This window comes from Phaethon aethereus (genome assembly GCF_964289735.1).
Source record: "Phaethon aethereus genome assembly, chromosome: 1".
Taxonomy (NCBI): Eukaryota; Metazoa; Chordata; class Aves; order Phaethontiformes; family Phaethontidae; genus Phaethon; species Phaethon aethereus.
The window spans coordinates 121,625,044-121,641,781 of NC_138575.1; the positions used below are offsets into that span (position 1 = coordinate 121,625,044).

Here is a 16,738-nt window from a genome sequence, read left to right on the forward strand (position 1 = left end):
ATTGGGACCAGTACTCTTTAATATCTTCATCAGTGTCATAGACAGTGGGATCGAGTGCACCCTCAGCAAGTTTGCAGATGACCAAGCTGAGTGGTGTGGTTGACATGCCTGAGGGATAGGATGCCATCCAAAGGGACCTGAACAAGCTTGAGGAATGGGCCCATGTGAACCCCATGAAGTTTAATAAGGCCAAGTGCACCTGGGTGGAGGACTTTAAAGGTCCCTTCCAACCCAAACTATTCTATGATGAATGGGATGCTTCCTATTTATAGTCTCTACATGTGAACAAAAAAACATTTTTGCTTTGTGATAGTTCACTGTGTGGCATACTGCACCAAGCAGACTAGGACTATAAGCCCTATTTTAAGTGTGTGCATGGGCGAAATCATGAAAGCACAGTAGGACAAGATTTTGAACAGCATATGAATGTTCCTAGTGTGGAATGGTCACTCTCTTTATTGAGGATGGGAGAGAAGGGAAAAGAAAGGGGCACTCTTGGGTCAAGTTAAAATCCCAGAGACGCATGATCGCTTTTAATTTTCATCATGAGTTCTTGTGGAGCCAGCTTCTTTGGTCTGCTGGATTGTGCGGTGGAAGCTATCAATCGCCTATCATTAAGACTTTGACTGAACCCCAGAGTAAATGTAACGCTGAATGAGATTGATTATTATATTTATGGCTCTATCTGTGCAAATTTTATCCTTTTTTTTTCCCCCGCCTATGCTTCAGCTGAAGCAGGGATGAAGACCTGAATACATTTTTGCAGCCTGGTTTCTTCTGTCCAGTGGTGAAACTTTATTGCTTGACCTAAAAGGATCAGACCTGTTAACTTGAAAAAAAAACTACAGTGGATTTTATGATGGGCCAGTCTTTTACTGGGGACCAGGGTTATCAGTAGCTCAGTGTGAGTTACCCAGGGAATCACATCAAAAGCAGCAGCACAACAGGGTTGCATGCAAGCCCTAGGATTTCCACCTGGAAAAGGCTGTGTATGCTAAACCATGCAGAGAGCTGCTTCAGAGAAATGCATTATGCACTTGTAGCCCATGGGGTTTGTTTTGTATATTTTTCTGAAAGTTACCAAAAACTCCCAACCTCAAACTAAAACAGGAAAGAGAAACTTAGACTTGTAGAGCAGAACAGAGGCAGTATCTATCCCTGCTAGAGGATGCTAGCAACCTCTATGCAACAAAAATTGAATGATTGCCACATTTTATCACTTTTCCTTGAAAATGTGAAGCAAGTCACTTTCTGAATGCATGGTGGGATAACTGCAAATTGCTGTTCACCAGGCAGTTAAATGAGGTATAGATAATGCCTGGTGTTGATGACACCACATGATGCCACTTGCTGTGGCAGATAGGGCAGGTGCCTGAACCACAGACATACGAAGCTTTGCTGAATGAAAGAAAGATGACAGATCAATAAGCAATTTTTTTTTTTCTGATATCAAAATACAACAATATTCAGCAATGCTTAAAAATATTACGGACATGTGGTAAGTTAAATTATTGAAGCAGGATAGCATGCAAGTAAGTGCTGTTTGATGTTGGCGCTAAATCAAGCACTGGAAAGTTTGAGGGATCCTTGAAGTATTGACAATGTGCTTCCAGTTGAAATAAATCATTATGACTGGTTTTTTTTCAGTGTCTCTACGCCTTAAGAGTAGAAAGAATATAAAATGCATGGCCTAAGGAGGCTTCTGCTTTTAGTGTTCGTGACTTTTGGTAAACCGGTTTGGATTTGTTTCTTTTTATAAGCATGACTTAATGGCTTATAGATAGAGTGTCAGATTTCCTCTGAAGTTCGTCATGGCAGAGGTGGATGTTACTATCTTCCTTACTCTATAGCTAGGGATGTTTATGAACCTCTTATTAATAATAACAATGCTATTTCCATATAGGAAATGCATCCAGCAAAATAATTCCCAGGTACAATCCCAGGTGCAGATTTTGCATCCTATGGCTGTGGGAAAGGTGACCTTCAGGGAAAAAAAAAAAAAGGCCTTTTGCATTTGCTGTCTGCTTTCTGCTATATAGGTCTGAAATTGAACTTGGAAACCACAAAAAAAAACCCCAAACCAAACCCCAAGGCTTTCCTTCTGTGCCTCCAAAAGCAAAAGGAAAGTAGGTTTTTTGTTGTTTTTAATGCTGCTCACGTGATCAGTCAGCAGTCTTTGGGCAGTTTTTCCTTCATAGCCTCGTTCAGCCGTGTCTCTCCGACCTTGGCTTTCACAAAATCTGACTTCATCTGACAATGTCTGACAAAACAGGGTGATCACTAAATAATCAACTCTCAGTGACAGGAAGTGATTCACTGGAGATGGCCTTAATAAATCCAAGGAACTTGCTCCACCTGCCTGCGAGAGCTCTGATTCACCATCTCTGGGGCTACACGAGGAGGCATCTGGAGAGGACAACAGCCACCGCTGTTGGATCTGCCTTGGCATCAGGGCCTTCTGTCCCTGTGGCAGAAGGGTAAAGGCACAGAGAGGTATGACCACTCTACAGCTGCCACAGCGCATAGCTCAGTGAATCTAGTTTAGGTGCCATTTGTTTCAGTTTTCTTTAGTAAGTTGGGTGGCGAAATGCAGCGGCTGGGGAGTGAGCACACAATGCATTTGGCTTCATCTTTTGGGAGAGGGCAGGGCTGACCTCTAGACAGGAGGCAGGATGGGCATCCCTGGACCATAGCTCCTCCAGTTGCCACCCTGTGACTCACCAGAGCCTGCCTGAAGCTCCCCAAGTAGCACCATTAAACCGGCAGCAGGCAGTATGGAATAAAGTAGGCTCCAGTGGTGACAACATGAAAGTGGTTCTTAATGAGATGTGAAGGCACTAAAGAAAATTCAGACCCAAAGGGTAGCCAGGAGAGAAAGAGAACTCAGTAAGCTATACCCTCCCCAAAATGAGCTGCTAATCACTGGCGCTATTGTGAGGACTACAATAAATCAGTGTCTGCTCTGGCCGCCTGCATCTCATTATGCACAAACATGCGGATAGAGAATGTCAGGCTCAATAGCGATCTGTCATGTGAATGCTGCTGTGTCTGAGTGGGCTGGCACTTGCATGGTTAGCCGGCTTTGTATTTTCTTTTTTTTTTTTTTTTGGAGGGGGGGATATCTATTTTCTTTTGGAAATGTTGATTTGCTCCGTACTGTGGGTAGTAAATTTGATTTTTTCTTTAGTGATTTGTGAATTCTGTCATGATAACATTATATTTAGGGTGTGGGGGTAAAATATCTTTCGTATATGTCATACTTAGTGATTGGGGTTTTGTCTGGGTTTTTTTTTTTTTTTTTTTTTTTCCCCCAAGTCCTTCTCCGTGTATGGTGTCATGCATATTACTGAAGCTAGGACAACACCTACATGTATTTATGCAGCTGATGTATAGTGCCTGTTACTCAAGCATCACAGACTGCCTTGGAAAGGTTAATTAATTTAAGCCTGCAGCACCCCTTTGAGGCAGCTTTTGCTGGTCCTGATAGATGCACATGTTGTAGCTGCTCGTTGTTATTCATTTTTAATATGATTTCTGCCCCAGAGAGGGGAAGAATTAATAGTTCTTACTTTGTTAGGTAGTTGACAAAATGTTAGGCTTTTGATATCGTTGAAATAAAGTATGTAGCAAACTTTGGATTTTATTGTAAGCCACGCCTCAGAGGTTCTTTCTTTGTTTTAAGGCCTCAGCTCCTTGAGCCAGGTGAACCTATAGATGTCCTTTTGTTTTTAAATGTCTAGCTTGTGTGGTTGCAAAATAAATTTTAATGTATTGTCTCTGCTTAATCTAAAATCTGGGATGCAGTGAAGCACTTGACTAAGGTTGTACATTTGTTTCTTTTCAGTCTTAAATTTTTTGCATGATCAGGGCTGGGAATACCAATGACAGAGTGTGCATGCAGTTCCAAAGAGAGTCCCCTGGATTACTAGTTGGTTTTATGTTCATGTTTTAATTTCAGAGTTTGTCAGTCCCATACTATATTAACTAGGTAAAACAAGGGTAACCTTCTCCATGAGCAAACCAAAGATGTATTTGAACATCAACTCACACTTCTTTTGTCTATACTCTGTCTTAAACTTATTAAAGAAGGATTCAGCATATCTTCTCCAAATGCTTTATCCTCCTTTGTCTTTACTGTCCTTTCTGAGCTCTGCCCTGTTTCTCTGCTTCCTTTGTCAACACTAAACTCGTTTCCCCTACCTCATGTCGTGAGGAGTGATGAGGACTACCAAAGTGGCTGTTTCGAGCTGCCTTTAAACCACAGGCAACCCAGTCCTCATGTCTCACTCTCTCCTACAGGAAAATTCTTAATTCCTTTTTTTTTTTTCCTGGGGATCAGGTTTCCCCTATGGTCTAGGGCATAATTTCACAATTGTTTTAAGCCAATCTGAGACCACATTGTCACCAAAGAAAACAATCACTTTTTTCCAGTATCTGCTCCTACCATCTCTTTTCAAGTACCTGTCTGATAGGGGAGATTGCTAATTTTTTTTTTTTTGGTAACTGTAGGTGAGGAACCGATCTGATTTGTATTACCGCCCTATGGGTATGAGTGCTTATGCCAAGAAGCCCTGGGAAGCATCCAGCCAAGAGCAGGGAAAAAGTGTGACTGCTGCTTTTGGTAGCAGTACAGTCTTTGACTGACTTAAATTATCATTTAATGATGCTACATTTAATGTAGTTTCAAAGTCTCACTGAAAGAGGTGGTCCTGGACTCAGCTGCTCGCTCCCATGCTGTTACCTTCTGCTTTGTGTTAGCACAAGTTGTCATGCAGCTGTAGTGAACCAGCCTGGTTACCTGAGCCAAATGGGGAAAGGAGGTGTCTCGTTTTGCCCGTGTGGTTTTGTTAGGCAATTTTTGGCCTAAATTGTCCTCCCAATTAACCAAAAAAGTGGCCTACTCTTAGGCCACCTTTCAATCAATGCTTTTCACAGTGTTTATAAATATGCCATCCTCCTATTTAAAAGCAGTAAAAACTGTGGTAGGTTTCTGCTGCTCAGGACAAACTGGGCATCATTCCTGTGCTCTCCAAGCCACAAGGCAGCTTCGTGCTTCTGCTTACTTCTGCTCAGACTTGCACTCAGACCCTACCTCGAAACCTCATAATCTCTAAGGCAAACAGTGCTTTAAACAGTATGCAATTCAGCCTGTGACCCAGACAAACCAAGTGGCAGAGATACATGGGTTGGGCCAAAAAGAAATTTGAGATGGTTGTGAATTCATCTGCTGTGCGAATATGGGCTTGGCGCCCATATTTCCACCTTCCAGGAACATGACTACTTTAAAGCATGTCAGCATGATCAGCTGTTTTGAAGGGGCTGCAGCATATCTTTCCCAAAAGTGACACTTTGTATTCATTTTTCAGGGCAACTTTCATCATAATTTTAAAACTGAAGGTAGTTTAGACAAAAACTTTAATGATTTGTGCGTGTGTGTTTGTTTGTTTGTTTAGTTGAATATGAAAACCACCTCTCCTTTCTTCTGTTTTGGCAGTTAAATATTCTGGTTGACACTGGGAGCAGTAATTTTGCTGTAGCAGGTGTGCCTGATCCTGATGTCACCTCCTACTTCAATACCAAGCTGTAAGTACCTGTTCTGCATGCCGTGATGGGTTAGGATGTCTTTTAGATTCTGGCTCCTTCATGTGACAGAGGATGATACGGCAGTTCGTGGGGTTTCTGTGACATCCCGTGAGAGTGGGATGTTTGTTGCCTGAATGGGAAGATTGGCCTTGCCTGATGCAAAGTCCTGCCTGACACCATGAACAGTCCCACTGACAGCAGGGCAGCTGAGCTCTGAGTGCAGCCCTCATTAGAGCTGGAGAAAAGGGAAAAAGATTAGAGGGTAAAAATCATTTGCAAAATCACACCAATTTCAGACAATTTCTTATCCAAATAGTCTTTGAAAGAATTAAAAGTTTAAATATACTTTCCCTTTGTTTAAAACAAAAAGCTAAAACGCAGTGATTGTATCTGTTACTTGATGTTTCATCCAAAACCAAAATTAGTTAGTCAAAAACTAATTTGTTGTTTAGTTTGGCCAAGGGCCCAATCATTTAGTGATCTGGACAGACCCTGCTGAAACTGGTTGTTTATAAGATACAACTTGGCGATTTTGATGCTTGTTATGCACTAAATTTGCTGTGTTTAGCATGAGCAGACATTAATCACAGTCAAGCACAACTTTGTCTGAATCACCCTCCTTTCTTCCTTTCTTTCTGCCCTTCTCTAGTTTCAATTATTTCAGGTAAACTTCTCCAAAATACAGTGTCTATCTTTAGCTGAAGCATAGGAATAAAAATACTTAGAGGACCGGGAGGCTGGAGAGTATCACCATTCTCATTACCTCTGTATGTATTTTAACATAGGGTTTTGCACTTTTTTCCCCACTAAAGATGCACAGGTTATGGAGGGAAAGCCAGTATTTCCGTGCTGCTTACTAGAACAGCCTTACCTCCTGTCACATATTTGGATGTTAATGGAGATACTTCGCATCTCACTCTGATATGACAGGTCTGGAAAGTCCAGAATTTGCACTTGAAAGCTGTTTCTGCACTACTGCAGAGTTTTACATGCCAGCTATCCCCTTCCATAGGTAGGTATTGGCTAGTGGAAACTTAATAGCAAGAGATTAAAAGCACAAGCATTCCTTCTCCCTTTTCTCTTAAGTGATGTTATTTTGTCTGGAAGGACAAGGCCTCTCTCATAAGAACCGTGTGTATTGAGAAATGCTATGAAATCACTTCAAGGTTACAGTTTCTTACCAATGTTCTCAGTGTACACTGTGTTTTGAGAGCTTCGATATAAAGTTAACATTGGAACCTTGAAATTTAGGCCCTGAAGAGTTAAAGGTGCTTTGTAGAATGATTCAAACTCAAGTCATTACAGTCCAGAGCAATTGCAATAGCAATTTCTGGTTTGGATTGGATTGATGGAGTACTGCAATATGCTCAGAATAAAGTACAACCATTAGCATGCTTGAACCTGACTACACCATGCTTCTTCCATTTTAAATACTTTAAATTTAAATAAATGTCATCTGGGAGGGATCCTGGCCCCACTGAAATCAGAGAGATGTTTCAGAAATGTTGTTTGCAAGAAACCTCTGTAGGTCACCTAGTATATATCCCAAATGAGGCAGGGCTGTCACCAGATCAGGTCAACCATGTCTGAGTCCAGCCAAGTCTTGTAAACCTCTGAGGATGGAGTATCCATGCTCTCTCTGGGCAGTGTGTTTCAATGCTGCATCACACTCTCCTGTGGAGGAAATATTTCCTTTTGTCCAACTTGAGCCTCACAAAATGTAACTCATGGGTGTTGCGCTTTGTGTTATTATCTGGCACTGCAAGAAAAGTTTGTCTATATCATCTTTGTAACTGTCTTTCAAGTTTTTGTAAGCTGCTGGGAGATCTCCCCTTAGCGTTTTCTCTGCAAAAACTGAAGCCCAGCTCCCTTCAGCCTTTCATCACGGGTCCTGTGTTCATGACCTATCTGGTAGCCTTCCACCAGTCCCTCTTCTCTTTCTCCAGATCCTTGTTGAACTGGGTTCTCACAGCTGGCCAGTCTATTCCAGGTGTGGTCTCACCATTGTTGATCAGAGGGTGAGAGCATCTTCCTTGGATATGTTGTCCACGGACTTCCAAATGTGGCTTGGTGTGGAGTTTGCTGTATGCACAGGGCAAGCGTACTGTTGGCTTTTATTCAGTCTAGTGTCCACCATCACTCCAAACCCTTTTCAATCCTTTTCAGTTGTTTCCCAGTCTGTCCTGATGCATGGAGTTGTTTCATCTTGGCTACAAAACTCTGGGCTTCTCCTTGTTGAATGCCAGGAGGTTTCTGTTGGTTCAATCTTCCTGTTTTTCAAGGTTCCTTTGGATTCAAGCTCTGACATTCAGCATGTCAACTACTGCCCTTAATGTAGTGTCCTGTGCAAATGTGCTGAGAGTGCAGTCTGTCCATCATGTAGATTCTTGAGGAACATGTTGAACAATTTTTCCTCCGTTCACAACCCCTGGGGCACTGTGCACTGTCACAAGCCTGATATTGAGACAGTGGTCACTGCCCTTTGGGCCCAGTGACCTAGCCCATCTTCAACCCACACAGTGGTCTGTCTGTTCAGCTGCATATTCCAAATGGGAATGCCAAGGGAGATGGTGTCAAAAACCTGACTGAAGTCAAGATATGCCACAGCCACTGTGCTCTCATCATCTATGTAGCCAGTCATCTTGTTGTAGAAGGCAGTGAGGTTGGTCAGGTATGATATGCCTGTGAAATTCCTCCTTGAGTGTCCATGATCACCTTATTGTCCTTCATATGCTTGGAAACAGATTCCAGGAGGTTGTTCTCTGAGACTTTTCCTGACTTGAGGTGAAGCTCAATGGCGTATAGTTCCTTGGGCCCTGCTGCTCATCTCTTTTTGAGACTGGCCTTATGATAGCCTTTTCTCAGTAGTCAGGTTAACTTCCCTGGTTGTCATGATTTTGCATAGATGGTAGACAGGGCCCTTGACATCACATCATCCGGGTCTGTAAAATTACCTAAAAGTGACCTTTATACATGTGTAAGTAAGACAAACGACCTATGGACATTTGTCACTTTTCTTCCACACTATATGGAACACTTCAAAATTAGATAGATCTCATCTGGTAATCATTCCTGCAGTTTTTCCTCATATTGTCATGAAGTGCTTCCATACGAAAGTCATAATCTGCAAATACAAGACGAGGGGAAAGAAGGATTAGTAATTTGTTAAGTTAATGGGACTGAGTTATAGACATGTGCTTATTAGAATATTAATACTGTGTTGGCGAAAGAGAGCAATGGGTCTAAATTTCCTGATTGCCACCCGCTTAGTTTAATTTTATTCAAATGATCAAAATCTGAAATTAAATGCATGATTGTTTTTTGACTGAAATTGAGGAGGGTGCATAGGAAAGGCATTATCTTTGTTTCAAAGGACCCAGAGGTTGTGTTGTTCAGGAAGAGCCCTCATTGAGCAATTTTAGAATTAGCTGTTAAATGATGTTGTGTGTCATATAATCCGTGTCGTATAATTCTACTGTTTAATTATCTGGGTCTTTCTACACAAAATTAATAAAGCTGCTGTTACTAACTGTTTTACAACTTGAGCTTTTGAGTAGCTTTGACAAAACTTTGCTGTAAAAGTTCTGAGTCTGCTGTGATGATCATGCTGTATAAGTCATCATGATTTATAACATTTTGGGAAATGGCCCAGTTTGTGCTGAACTGAAAAGAAATCGCAGTGTTTGTTTCTCATGCTGTTCAAAATAGCAAGTATGTTTTGTTGTGTTTGCTATTTATGATAAAAGAACTACTTAAACAGATGTATAAAGGAATTTTTACACTTCAAACTAAATTATCAGGGATGGCTCTGTAGCAGTATGTGAAAAAGTGACATGCTCAGGGCTGTCAGTATTCAGCAACAGTATTCCGTTTTATTTCAGTGTGCCTCACCATCTAAAGTTTCAAGAGCAAACTGCTCAAGAGTTGATCATTCCAAGAGATAGGGAGGTAAGAAAATTATGGGAAATAAATTGAGGTAATACAGTAAGTTATATACCAGCAAGCAAAAGTAAAATGCTGCTTTGCAGTATGCTTCTGCAAGTTTTGTTGTGTACATTGTACAGCTTGTGGTTTGGGTTAAATTATAAACTTATTCCAGAACCCCTGCAAATTACAGGAGACTTCTTGGTTAAAAACCAATAATTTATTCTGGGTTTTCCTGTTAGCTTTGTCTTAACGTCATTGGCCCTGAATCACTTTTGTGGCATCTATCTATCACTAGAGAGGGCGTCAAAACTTCTGTTCAAATTTTTTTGCTCATTGCTATTTTCTGTCCCTTCTTTGCCATTGCTGTCTGTGGAGACATTGATTTGGCGCTTAGGAAAAAGTGAGTGGGTAAGCAGGAAAATCTTAACTCCTGGCTTGTTGCAGAGTGGCAAGAGAGCATGGAAGTAAGAAGGAATTGCACATGTTTGGCAAGGTTGGTGTTAAGCAGGGCTTTCTGCATAATGGATTTACTGTTGCCATGTTGAGCTTCCTTCAAATAAAATATGACATGAGTAGTAATATTTCAGTTATGTTTTGTTCAGTGCAGTATGCTGGTAATGAGGAGTAACTCTGCATGACAAAATGAACCCATTGCTAGTTTTCTCAGCTGAGGCTTGAGATCCATTCAAGGTTTGAGTACCATGTTTCTGTTGGCTGCTTTGGAGAGAAGATAGTAACCAGGAAGGAGAGGGAGAAGCAAGTAATGTCACTACAGCACCATAATCTAGGAGGCCTTTTTTCCTTGCCTCTGGCTAAGATACACTCTGTCTTGTTGGAAGAGTTGAATTTATTATTTTCTCATCACAGCCAAAATGGCTTGTTTGGAAATTTATGTGTTATGTGTTTGTTTTAAAACACTCAGCCCATGAATTTGAACAAGTCTCTACTTTTGACCTCTAAAGAAGTTTTCCTCCTTTAGTTCAGTGAGGTGGAAAAACACAGGCTGATTACAGTCAAGAAGATAGAGCAGCAAGTGGTGTTGCAGAAAAGAATATAATTTACTGCCACAAAGATTATGTGAGATCCCTTCCCACATTAAGAATTTTGCTCCTTGAAGGAAATAATAAGGCCTTCTCTTCAATACGTCATTTGTGCACTTTACAAGTGAGATGAGTATCCTCATACCTGTTTCTACAGGTGGAGAAGCTGAGGCACGGAGCGTGAGGAAGTGACTTGTCTTTCCTTCTCTGGAATTTGTGCATTTTTAAATATAATCTGTGGGCCTATTATCTCGTGTATTTCTGCTGTTTTGGATGTCACAAGCTACTGAGTCCTGAAGACCCTTGAAGGGTTAGGTGTTGGGAGTATCAAGAACTGCTTAGGGTTAGAGCCTGGCCTCTTACTACTCCCTTCCTCCCTTAGCTAGGAAGAGGACCAGTTGCATGGTCCATATGGCCAAATTGTCTGTCAGGATAAAGTGCTTAAATGGGTGGGAGTTGTCTGCATTGCCATCTAAAGGTTGTTCTCCGTAGTAGGCAAAATCACACCAACTTCATTCTGGTGAGCTGAGGTACAGGGGGCTTTGAAGCCACTTCATGTGGCTGTTTCTGTCAGAGCAGCTGTTAGATTAAAGCTGGGTTGGTAAAACTATCCATACTTGATAAATCACCTGTACTTTCTATTGTTTTGCACACTTGTAAAGGTGGTGTTATGAAATTATTTTAAACTTGCCTTTTTTTTCATTTATTTACTTTTTAAAAAGCTGTCAAGCAAAAAGTCTGTTCAGATCAACCGAGCACGGTTATCTGTCTCTTCAGAAGGAGAAGCTGTATGCCAAGGAATGGGACCAACATAAATTGTAAGGGATCTAGAACTCTTGTTGCTCTTCAGTGTTGATGTGGGTGGAAGATGACTACTATATTTATACTACAGGGTTTTAAAATGAAAATTCTACTGCAGTTTTTTCTAATGTTTTTGTTAAGCCTTCTAAACAAGATTCTTATCCTTTCTTTGCTTGCCATACTGAACTGTATGTATGCCTTTGCTGCCCTGGTCTAGAAAGAACTCCTTCCTTTCCTCCTCCAAGTCAGTGGATATTTTGTTAATAATATCTGAGTCTACTTCCTGATAGATAGACCAAATTGCAGATTTAGAAAACCTGTGTCTTACTGCTGATGCTCACAATAATATTCCAATTTACCCAAAATTGATTTTTTAATAATATTAATGAGGTACTAGTCTACAGCTATTCAGTTAGCTTGGCTTTTCAATTTTAGATTTGAATTCAGAAGCTTTTCATTTCCCGGTGCCACTTAATATGTTCTATCTCCAGTTAAAGAGTATTGCTCCAGTTGTGATGGACCAGTCTGAGTCAGGGACATGTTGCACTAGGCGGCAATAGAATAAAAAAAAAAAAAAAAAAAGACACACACTGTGAAGATTTGAGTCATTGATGGCTTCAGGATAAAATAAGGGCCTTGAGATTTTTTTTTTATTGCTGCTTTTTACTGCTTTTATAATCCATCCCCCTTTTTCTGTGAGTACATGTGATTGACTTTGCAGACCACTTTTTTTTCCTCTCTGGGAAAAACTGAGATTGAACATATTCTGTTGTCTTGCATTGTAAATGAACAGCTCATGCATAACTGTATCTTTTCCTTTTAAAGGTCAAGTACATACAAGTCTCAAGGGATTGATGTCACAGTTAAGTACAGTCAAGGAAGCTGGACTGGTGTGCTGGGTACAGATGTCATTACTATCCCAAAAGGAATCTATGGCAGCTACACCATCAACATTGCTACCATTCTTGAATCAGAGAATTTCTTCTTACCAGGGGTTAAATGGCATGGGATTCTTGGTCTTGCCTACGATGCCTTAGCGAAGGTAAGTCATCCTTTCCTCAGATGTTGTCTTTCACAATGGCAATAAATAGAAATCTAAGTATTAAAATAAAGTGAGGAGATGATCTGTCAGCATTACACCCCTCCCTTCCAACTGCTCTTTCTTATGGATCCTTTGTGCTTGTTCCAGAAAGAATAAATTGGGTTGTGATGGTACCACAGTCCCATGTGAGGATTTCGGCTTCTGTGGTGATGAAGGCTCCAATTTTATCTCCTCTGGAACGAATAAGCTTTTACAGAGCTTGTAGTACCAGAGTATGGGAGTGAAGGCTTTTGGTATGTGTGCGGAGGGCATATATTAGGGCTCTGATGATCTCCCTCCAGACTTACCAAAGGACTGCTGAACTTACTTGTCAAAGCCCTTGGCAGTTCATTCTAAGGCATTCTCCATTCATCAAGTAAAAGTTGAGATGAAGGGCATATATGGATTATTTCAGAACAAATATTAGCTACGGTGTTTTCATGAACATAGAACCAAGCACATCCTGTTCTTGTGGAGGTAGGAAATTCAGGTAGAAGTTTAAATTAAAACCTAAAATTTAGACCCTTATAATCTAAAACTGAAATGCGATTGGAATACTACATAGTCATGGTTTTCAACCTACACATAACTGTCTGAGAAATTCACAAACTGAGATATATCCCGTTAGAACAAATGATTCAATACTGCCTGCCAACTCTGAGATTAAAATGCTTTATTCAAGAGTTGTGTGATCATTGTATTGACTTCTGCCATATTTGCTGTCATACACTGTTGACAGACAGACAGAGAAGCTTCTCAAACTCAGGTTTGGGCAAATAGTGTATTCAGGGCATTTGTTTTTCCCTTCTTCCAAAAACTTAACTGTTGTTGGCTTCTGAGGCTGCTCTGTGCTTTGTGTGGTAAGAGCACTTGGCACCTCGCAAGCCAGCCAGGGTCTCTGCCTGTCATGAGATGTACCTGCACGGAAATCTGAATTACAGTGAAATTGCAGTACTCTAGTAACTGCAAAGGAAAGCATGACACACAGTGTAAGAAAGAACCTGTTGGCTGGCAATCAGTTGAAGTGAGTGTACTTGAATATGAAGTTCTTTAAAAGAAAGAAGAGGAAATAAGGGACATTGAATTAAAAGTTCATTAGAATTAAACTATGTTTAAAAACTGAAAATCCTCACTTTAAAATTCTGCTTTTTAACTGTGGAAAGGTGTGAAGGGCAAGTTATATTTGACTGTTCTAATAACCCAAAGCCTTTTCCAAACAGAAAGTATCAGTGAGAGCTTCTGCCTGAAACTGAAACTAGTATTTGCATTTGAAAATTGCAGTTGAAAAATACTCTCATGCTTTAAGGATTTCTATGACAGTGGTCAAGAGTAAAAATGTTTTTAAAAACAACAGGAACAGAAAAATGACAGATGTTGGTTTTTTAATGACTTATTATATCTAGAATTTTCATCACCTGGTTGACAGAAATTCAATTTTCTTGTGAAAAGTAGTCTTGTTTGAATGATTTGCTCATTTGTGCAAAGAAACTTTTTAATGAATATTTCTGCAATTCTTTTGTTTTTTGTTTTGTTTTTCAACACCTTCAAGCCTTCAAGTTCTGTGGAGACATTCTTTGATTCTCTTGTGAGGCAGGCAAAGATCCCCAACATTTTCTCCCTGCAGATGTGTGGTGCTGGACTGCCTGTTTCTGGAAGTGGTACCAACGGAGGTAGTCTTGTGGGTATCTGTCAGTCTGAGAGGGAAGATGTATCTTTGTTAATCTCTCTCCCTCTTTTCTGTGACTGTCGTACTTCTTCCAAATTTAGTGTTTAAATATATGGAATTTTTTATATTTTATAAGGAAGATTTTAACACTTAGGCAAAACTCAAGTGTCTATTTATTTTAATTTTCCATTCTTTTTTCTCTCTCAAGCTTGAGTGAACTTCTGCATTTCAAGTTTAATTTTAATAAAGAAAAACATAAATGTTTTGGTGTTTCCTTCAGGCAGATTCTGCTACCTTTCTCAAACTGAGCAGTCCCTTGCTCAGTTGCTAAGCATGTTCAATCTCATCAAAATGCTACAGTACTTTTTTTATGCGATGTGAAAAGGGGGAGAGGAATAAAGCTCTTTTCCTTTTTTGTAGACAACATATTTAAGGAAAAAATCTGGAGACCAGAACTTCTGCTTGTTGCTACTATGGAAAGTCTTTCCATAAGTTGTAGTGGGACCAAGAATTGGCCATTATTTATCTGGAATCAGGAGCTGGAATGACTGTTCCTGAATTGTGCTGAAATAAGCATATCAGCACAGGAGTTGATCACAAGTAGTTATTTTGCTGTGAATTCACATACTGTAAATGTTAACACATTTGAGAGAGATGACGGCCAAGAGAGAACTCGCTTCTGTTAGCTCAGTTCAAAGTCTGATGGTCAAGTATGCTCCCAGTCAGCTTCAACATAAGTTTTCATGGAAGCTAACAGTGATAGCAACGATAGGATGGTCATATTCCCTTTTGGATGTGTGTAAGAAAAATGAAATGTTCTTGTACAGTATTAAGGCTTTTCTGATCTGATAGTGAATTTATGATGTGCAAGTTTAATATTCTGTCCCATTTTTATATATTGCCTATATTAAACCACTGAAGATACTGTTTTGATTTTAAACAGTAGAGCTTTCATAAGAGAATCAGTGTGAGTTTGTAGATGAAGACCTTGGTAACTTGGGCCAATATGCAAATTCTGTTTGACTGAAGCATGATCTATTTAAAGTCTAGATGTTTCATACTGCTTTATTATTGACAAGGAACTTGTCAGTAAAATCTTTACAAATGGTGCTGAATTAAAAATCTGATGCTCTGTGTATCACAATTAAATATTCCCCTTTTCTCCGGTACGTGCCCCAAAACTAAACATCCAGGATTTTAAAGCATGTCAATTCCTTTCTCCTTTCCTTTAGGTTCTTGGTGGAATTGAGCCAAGTCTGTACAAGGGTGATATTTGGTACACACCGATCAAAGAGGAGTGGTATTACCAGGTTGAAATTCTCAAATTGGAGGTCGGAGGACAGAACCTCGAATTGGACTGCAGAGAGGTATTTGCAATTATGTGTTTCTGTCTAACCAAAATGCAAATTTGGTTAAGAAAAACACTTAATTGATCAGTTTTGTCTTGGCAAGCAGTTGTGTATTGTAGTGTCCTCTGAGAATTAAGGCTGCATGGTGACTTTGAAAAGAAATGAACAAGACATGTGAAATGCAGTGTGTACATCAAGCATGCTAAAATTGCTTCAAAGAGGACTTTAAAGCCATTTATAGTATTTTCAGTAAATTAGGAACTAAGCTACAACTGTTAAGTGAACAGTCCGCTGAAAATAAGGCTGCTGTAGTTTGGAAGAGCTCTGCCTCTTGACTAGTTTCAGTTGTAACGAAGGTGTCTAAACACTGAATATGGTGCATTGATTCAAGGAGACAACAGTCTTTAAATGACTACGGTTTATGGTTTTCTGTTATACTGTAAAATCAAAACAAAGGATTTTAAAGCAATTCTGGTCAAACAAAGAAAAGGGAGGATTTTGGATTGACCCCTGTGGAGATGTCTAAGCATGTAATTCATGGTGGCAATGGGCAGGTGTCATCCTGGGACACTTCCCAAAGTATCTCATCCTATGACTCCTTTTTTTAATTTTATTTTTGTAATCCACTTTTGCTTGCTTTAGCCTTGCCAGTTATTATTCCTAATGGATATGTTTTCTGTTTTTATTAGGAATAATGTTCTGCTATCTCTGAATCAGTCTAATGAGACTGTATTGTTGCAATTTTTATTCCAAAGCTGTTTCATTTTTTTCCTGGACAATATTTGTGTATGTGTGTGTTTAATTTGTTTCTTACTGTTGCTTGTTGCTATTCATGTTTTGATTTTAGTTCTATAATTTTCATGCCCTGTTTTCATTAGACATCTTAATTTTATCTTATGCTTGTTCTCTTAGTTGGAAATCATTGGGACATGGTAATTCTGAAGTTTTTATGATTCATACGAATTCAGTGAAATTCATGATAAAAATCTTCACATGTGCATAAATATATTTCCATACAAAATATGGAAACCATATTGCCATATAAAATATTTAAAAAGAGTCATATCATCTTTCAACTTAATAAGCAAAACAAAGTCTACTTAAATGCCTCCCTCTATTATACTGTTAGGAAAGCAAACCCCCTGGTCCTCTAACAGAAATGTTTGCGTTTGCTTTCCTTTCTTGCCTTAAAAAACAGTCAACATGTTTCTGAAGCGGAGCCCTTGTACTAATGGTTTGGTACATGCTGTTTCCAGAAAACAACTCACGTAAAAATCTAGCGGTATTACGA

The 16,738-nt window shown here is 39.7% G+C and overlaps 1 protein-coding gene across 1 annotated transcript in view; it reads left to right on the forward strand.

Annotated features, from left to right (window-relative positions):
* BACE2 (beta-secretase 2) overlaps positions 1 to 16,738 on the forward strand; it is a 48,631-nt gene that overhangs the window by 19,203 nt on the left and 12,690 nt on the right. Inside the window, exons 2-5 of the mRNA XM_082009839.1 lie at positions 5,495 to 5,583; positions 12,177 to 12,393; positions 13,982 to 14,110; positions 15,331 to 15,465. Of these exons, the coding sequence (XP_081865965.1) occupies positions 5,495 to 5,583; positions 12,177 to 12,393; positions 13,982 to 14,110; positions 15,331 to 15,465 (570 nt within the window). The remainder of the gene's footprint in view (positions 1 to 5,494; positions 5,584 to 12,176; positions 12,394 to 13,981; positions 14,111 to 15,330; positions 15,466 to 16,738) is intronic.